The sequence below is a fragment of the Drosophila sulfurigaster genome, chromosome 3 (genome assembly GCF_023558435.1).
Source record: "Drosophila sulfurigaster albostrigata strain 15112-1811.04 chromosome 3, ASM2355843v2, whole genome shotgun sequence".
Taxonomy (NCBI): Eukaryota; Metazoa; Arthropoda; class Insecta; order Diptera; family Drosophilidae; genus Drosophila; species Drosophila sulfurigaster.
Window position 1 is genome coordinate 9,067,281 of NC_084883.1, and position 7,767 is coordinate 9,075,047.

A 7,767-nucleotide genomic window follows, 5' to 3' on the forward strand; every position below is an offset into this window, starting at 1 on the left:
AAAACCTACATGAACGTTTATGAAATGAATATGAATTATTGGAATACGGCAAAGAAATGTTGCATATTCAATAAATTAATAATATTCAATAATAGATTAAATATTTTGTTACAGAATAGCATTTTTCGTACATATTCAAACAATTCATTGACTTAAGATGGCTTTGTCATGATGTCGTATTATAAAAATAAATTGAATTTCAAATGTTTGAAGCTAACTAAAAGTACTGTAATTTTAAACTAAATAAATTAATATATTTAATTGTCTGCATTATGTTTCAGTTTAACATATGTATTTAAATAAATTCCCATGAACGTTTGCTGACATTGAAAAGCCTTTGCAACACATTTCATGTGAAAAGTAATATCGTATAATTTGTAATTAATGAAACTAATTCAAATTTCTGCAATTAAACCAAAACATAAAATACATTGCTTTGCTTAAATTAAATTATTGTAGTATGAAAAATTTTATATTTTTTTTAGTATGTTTTCTAAAGTCAATGAATTGCTTAAATATGTTAGATAAATGTCCATTGACTTAAGATGGCTTTCTCATGATGTCGTACTATCAAAATAAATTGAATTTTAAATGTTGGAACTAACAAAAAGTACTGTGATTTTAAACTAAATAAATGAATACAATTAATTGTCTGCATTATGTTTCAGAGTAACATATGTTGTATTCAAATATATCACCATAAACGTTGGCTGACATTCAAAGACTCTCGAACACATCTGATGTGGACTTAGCTGGCGCATATTGCATCTTTTGCAGTGTCAAATCCGCGGATCGCAGTGTTTTCGCATTGTGTGGCAAAAAGGAGAGTGTCAACATTCATTTGTTGTTGCAAAGTGTGTCAGTTATGTTATATGACTAAGTATCTGTATCTGTATCTGTAAGATACACACTACTATACATGTATTTGTTGTACTCGCTCTCCCTCGCATGTGCAATATGTGAAGCGGGCGGTAGAGAAGTAATTACGCGAACACACGTTCACAGAGAGAAAGAAAGAGAGAGGGAGAAAGAGAGAGAGAATGACGCTTTGAATTGCTTCCACTCTGCCGCCTGTCAGCTGCCAGTTGGGGGCCTTGTCCTTGTCATGTTTCGCTTCGTTATCTCCATGGACTCTTGTTGCTGTTGCTTTTGATATAGTTGTTGTTTATATTGCCGCTTTGGGGGCAAGCAAAAGCGGTAACAACTATACAATAACTACGGCAAAAGTACATACAGTCGCGCTTTGCTGAAAGCGGCTTGAAACGGCGCTTTGCATTGACCTTCGCGTGTGGTAAATGTAGCTTTTTTGTTATTTTCTCTTTCTATTATACGCCCCCTCACTACACACCCACACCCACCCATAGAAAGAGAGAGAGAGACATTCGCACACCAACACAATCGAAGTGCTAAGAATATTCGTCAAGGCCCAAATTTGACATATGATGTGCCTGGAGCTCCGCTGTGTGCCAAAAACATTTATCAATACTTGTTTTTTTGGCGAATTGAAATACAAAACTAACGCAAACTGTCACACTATCCTAACCGTCTATCCATCTATCTAACTCGCCGCTTTGTTTACCCGTCTCTGCCTCCCGCCCTGTAACCTCATCGTCGTAAGCGGTCATTAGCATTTTTGGCGTGTATTTATGGCCGCAAAATATTACGCCATAAACATGACAGCCCAAACAAAATGCGACAAATTTGCGACGCCCAGGAGCAGGGAGAGAGACAGAGAGATAGAGATAGGAGATGGCGACAAGAAGCGTATGTTGCCTGCCTTAAATTTATTCCAGCCAGCCGCGAGCAATATAATTGTCACATTTATATGTGAGCACAAGGAGGAGGAGGAGGAGGAGAAGAAGCGAGTGATTGGAGGGAGGTCAGCCAATTGATGTGACCAAAGGAAAAGTGTTGTCTTACGCTCAATTTGAGTTTCGATTGCAATCGTGTCGAGTAGCAACGAGAAAGATGACTTCAGGATACTCTCCCCTCAAAAAAGTGTTTTGAAAATAAATTTAAATTCAAACGACATTCGTTTTGTTATGATGGATGATTGCGTATACGTAATTTATGGGCTAAGTTTTGCGTGGTGCGTGCGTTGCCGAAGCCGAAGCCTTTGCTCGAGTTATGCTACCCCTTGGCTACACAGCCATAACAATTGCATACTTGTCGGCGCTTGGGGCTGCTCAAAAACTAAAGTTTATTTTTATGCTCGACGGCGACGACGACGGAGACTGCGACATGTGTGCAAATGTTAGCACACAGTCAACACACACATACGAAGAAAGAGAGTGTGCTCAGAAGTGGGGCTTAACCATACACACACTGACACACACACACGTAATGTGTGTACCAATACACACGCACACACTTGAAGCGAAACAAATCAACTCTGTTTTGGCGCCATGCGGCGTTCTAACTATGACGATGGCTATGGCTATAGCTGTAGCTGTAGCTGTGGCTCTGCACTTTTTCTAGCCACAACAGAAAGAGCCATCGACAACGCAACTCGACCAGAAGCAGACCCAAACTCAACCTCAAACCCAAGCGCTACTAGCACTGAGGCCACTTCACTACACACTACTTGCCACACTACACACAACGACTATACACAAATTCTTTCTTCAGTTCCTTTCGCCATTATTGTGTGTGTTGTTTAGTGTGCCATTGACGCTGAATGCTGACGGTTCGTCGTCGTCGTAGTCGCTGTCGCTATCGTTGGCGTCGCATTTCCGTTGCCGTTAAAACGCGTCGCTATATATGTACCATATATAAATAAAATAAAATACATGAAGCGTGTGAATTGGACTTAAATCAAAGGTGTCTCTGTCAATGGTGTTAAATGCGAATGTTAATGAGATTAAACACTGCGTTCTTTTCTATTACCATCATTTGTGCTGATTTCTAGTTTTTCTATTGCTCACATTTCACTGTTGCATTGTGTAATCTGATAATCTGAAACGCCGAACGCGCCGCGTTCACTGTTGCATTTTTAATGCAATAACTAAATTGCTATTTACCGCAATCGATTTTCATTGGCGGCCACCTGACGGCAACAACAGCGACAGCGGCAAGCGAGCAATGTCCTTTCTCTCGCCCCTGCTGCGCCTAGAGAACTTGTCCACGGAGCCTATCATGAGTCTGGATCATGTGCCCGAGGCTCAGCGCTACAACAAAGACAACATTGTCGCCCAATGGTGTGCTCCCATCAATGGCAAGGTGCTGTCAAATACATCAACGAAAAAACGAAAAAAAACCAAAACAAAAAAAAATACCACATTTCATTTCACATTCATCCCAGATTGATTAACATTTAATTAACTTTCACTGCGCCTAGATGTATCGCATCGAACTGGAACACGGCACCACCAGTGGACGTCGCATGATTTGGGTCAACGGTCGGGTAAGTGTTCAATATATGTACTCAAATGTGGAATGCTCTCTGCACAGTGAGGTACTCTAAAATTATACCAATTATGGCCATTATTCTAGCTTACGTTCGAGGAAAATGCTGTCTTCAGACTGAGCTTCAGATTTATTATAAATTCAACAATTATTAATCAAAGTTCTAAGTCAACTTATTTAAGGGAAATTAGATTTAATAATCTATTAAAAGATAATTTCCTCAGAATATTATAAATTCGATTCTAGTTCGATGTAAATGTTGACAGAGTTCTAGATTCATTTTAAATTTAACAATAATGAATCAAAGTTGCTCCATATATGTACACAAATGTGGAGTGCTCTCTGCACAGTGAAGTACTCTAAAATTATACCAATTATGGATATTATTCTAGCTTACATTCGAAGAAAATTTTGTTTTCAGACTAAGCTCCAGATTTATTGTAAATTGAACATAATGAATTAAAGTTCTATATGCACAAACTTTTTTCAGGCAAATAAGATTTAATAATCCACTAAAGGAATATTTCCTCATAATAATAATTATTTAATGTTCTAATTGGTTGAACTTTTCTTAGGAAAATTAGGTTTAATTATCTATAAAATAAATTAATCATCGGAATTTTATGAATTCCATTCTTATTCGACAAAAATTTTGTCTTTAGACTGAGCTTTAGATTTATTACAACAATAATTAATCAAAGTTTTAAATGCACAAACTTTTTCAGGCAAATTATATTTAATAGTCAATTAAAGGAATAATTCCTCAGAATATTATGAATTTGATTCTTGTTGTCTTCAGACTCAGCTCTAGATTTATTATAAATTCAATATGATTATTAAAAGTTCTAATTAGTCGAACTTCTCTTTGGGAAATTAGGTATAATAATCTATTAAATGATATTCCTCAGAATATTATCAATTCTTTTCTTATTCGACGCAAATGTTGTCTTCAGACTGAGCTGTGGATTTAGTGTAAATTCAACAATAAGGAATAAAAGTTTTAAGAGCACAAATTTCTTTCACTCAAATTAGATATAATAATTTTTTAAATGAATTAATTCTCAGAATATTTATTATTAATAATAATTTTTTTCGACGTAAATATTATCAGCAGTGCAGCTATAAATTTATTATTATTTCAACAATAGTGAGTAAAAGTTCTGAATTCTATTAAATTAATTGAACGATTTGATAACTGATTATTAGTCGAAGACAAGGAGATAAAGTATATTAAAAAAAAAAAATCATTAATTAAGTAAAAAGCTGAATATTAAAACAACATTTATAAATACTATTATTTTTCAAATAAAATTAGTAAAAATTGTAAACACACTCAATTCAATTATTTATTCATTCAAACATTGTCAATAAAACATATTTGTTATCTAAAATAAAAAGAATTATGACTGAAAAAATTAAATTTCATCTAAGCAAAATCTTATAAAAAAAGTAACATTTTTAAAAACACTTCAAAAATAATATAGTTTTTTTTTTTAATATGGCTAATTTTCTGGCAGAATTTGTCGTGTGCGACACTATTTACAGTGAAAACGCTGAACAAATTTTGAAAGGTTTTTCATATAGCTCTGAATAGAGATAAGATTAATTTTAAGAATTTTTTTCTGTTTTAGGATAAAATATGATATGTGAATTTGACAATTTTTTCGTTTGAATACAATTTCGCCTTTTTGCAATTGACTTAAATTAGAAAATATCTTATAACTGAAAAAATTTCAAAATCATGCTTTGCCCCAAATAATTTTCTAATCAAGAGCTATAGGATTTATCTTTACTCAGAATGACAGAATCTTTCTATATGTGTTTTTGTCACTTTAGATAGTGTCGCACGTAACATTTTCACCAGAGCAAGCTTTAATATTAAATTAAATAAAAGGAAAATTTGATCATTTATTTATTTTCACGTTTTTAGAAACATCCCAAAACAATAATACCATACTTTAATTAAGATGAAATAAATTATAACTTTAATATTAAATGTAGTCAAAGCTGAATCTGAAAACGTGTACATCAGTTTTATATAAAATAATTCCTATTTAGACCTTAACTATGTCATTTCTTAAATTTTTAATTTGCAATATTATTGCCCTAAATTTTAATAAAATGCTTGCCTGCAAGTGCTGTCTATACGATTACTTAAATGCTGTTTAAGCAACCACAAGGTCACACAACAATATTAGGTTTCGCTACATTAAGTTTGATTGAGCATTAAACGTCAAAAGTTCCACTAAATGACTTGCAGATTATCTGTGCAATTTATCAAAACTAAATCGTGTTTTCAAACTGCCTTTACCTCCTCATACATTATGGAGCATGTCTTTTGCAATTTTAATAGCCCCGCCTCTTGATAATTGCAATTGCAGGAGGTGCTCCGTCGTGATTGGATGTTCAAGCTGGTGGGCGAGGATACGTTCAGCATTGAACAGGCGCGCTGCATTATACGAGTGGATCCTGCACCAGGTTTCAAGTACGAGTATTTACTCTACATAGATGGAAAACCACATGCCCAGTACACCGAGGAACTGACGCGTCAGTATCGCCTTTGGCTTTACACTTGTGGGTCGAGTCAAACGGACGAAGCGGATGCGCCTCAGGAATATCGCATAATGCTCAAGCTGGACACACTCAGTCTGTATGTGAACGATGAACTGCGTGAGGAGACGGTGGGTTCAAGTGAAGAAGAGACAGGGAAAAGAAACAGCCTTTCACTTTTGTATTTTTCTAGGCTGCATTCGTTCACGGAGGCACAGACACGAGCTTTATGCTCAACGAGACCAAATTTGTGCTGCAAGCGCGATCGAGTGGCAACAAGCATGACGGGATTGTGCACACGCTGCTGGCCAATGACGAACTGGTGCCCGAGGCAAAGATTCAACAGATTATGCAGGAACCCGTCTCTATATTGCAGACGAACTGAACAAAGCGGAGACATTTGCATTTGTTACTCAGAATATTATTAGCGTAGATTCTTAATAAAAAAACTGAAAACTTTGAATACGAAATACTTTTCATTCGCTTTTCTCCCACACATAATTAAGAAAACTGTATTTAGTTTTACTTACACAATAGTTTATTCGTTTGTTTATATGCATAATTGTAACGCAAGTTGTTTACGTTCTCAATTTCGTTTGACATTTTGCTAGCATTCAAAGTACTCAAAGTGCATTAAGTATACGTATAAAAACATTCAAACACAATAATTGAAAAACAGCAGTATGAAAAAAGTCGCAGAAACAGACATACAATAGTGTTATGTATAATTAAACTAAGTTTCATTTTTCATCATCTTAAAAAAATAGTATAAATTTAGTAGAAATTCTAGAAATTAATTTTGTTTCTGGCTCTAAACTGTGTGTGTGTGTGTAACTGGAGAACTTTTCGAATAATATATTCCGCTGACTGACTGTAACTACATTTTTTGTTTTCTTTTCTCTTTACAATAAAACTGTGCATTCTAAATATGATTAATGTGTTAGTATGTACGTATGTATGCATGTATGTATGTAGGTATATAAATTATGTTATGTACTATGTTAGGTATTTAATTGATTGTTTGCTATTATTTCTTTGTGTTTAATCAAAAACTGTTTTTTCTTCCTTCAAGTGTCTCATAATTTTAAATTGCTTATGTGTTGTCACTTTGAATACATTAACAATTAACATTTTCTTTTGTTTTTCATTAATTTATTTATCATATACGCGATTCATTTCAAAAATTTTGTAAATACTTAAAAACACAATTTGTTTATAATTGTCATTAAGGTTAAAGCAACACAATGATATTTTTGTTTGTTAACACTAATTTAATTCTGTCTTCGTTATCGATTTCAATTATTAATATGTCTACTCATTTAAGGGTTATAAAAACATAATTTACATTTTACATTTTATTTTTAGATATATATTTATCTTGCTTTATATATTTGTATATTTGTTTTTTTTTCAACTGTCATCAATTTAAAACTTCGAATTGGAACAATTTTCTAGCAATCAATTTGGATACGATTACAACTAATGTAAACAATGATCGAGGACAGTGAGAATAATCATAATTTTATTGCTTGTTGGGAAATTTAATGTTTAATTACTTATACCGATACAATAATTTAACAACTTTTCATTTGTATAGTAAGTACAATGTGGAATGTGTTGGACAACGTAATGTTTCTAATACTTAACAAAATCAAAGATATACATATATTGCCAATAGACGGATGTGTGATCTTTTGTTTTCGTTTTATCGTTTTGTATAACAACACAGAAAATACAAAAATTGCAGATTTTCTAATAATATTATTAATCATTCTTTATGCACGATTTATCGACCGTGCAATCAAATATTTT

At 33.6% G+C, this 7,767-nt stretch overlaps 1 protein-coding gene across 1 annotated transcript; it reads left to right on the forward strand.

The window, feature by feature from the left end:
• The first annotated feature begins 2,653 nt into the window (after positions 1-2,653).
• Positions 2,654-7,126, forward strand: LOC133845088 (fas apoptotic inhibitory molecule 1). Its single transcript, XM_062279442.1, has 4 exons — positions 2,654-3,219; positions 3,338-3,403; positions 5,787-6,086; positions 6,149-7,126. Exons 1-4 carry the CDS (start codon positions 3,082-3,084, stop codon positions 6,338-6,340), a joined length of 696 nt encoding a protein of 231 aa, XP_062135426.1. The 5' UTR covers positions 2,654-3,081; the 3' UTR covers positions 6,341-7,126.
• Positions 7,127-7,767: the final 641 nt, after the last annotated feature.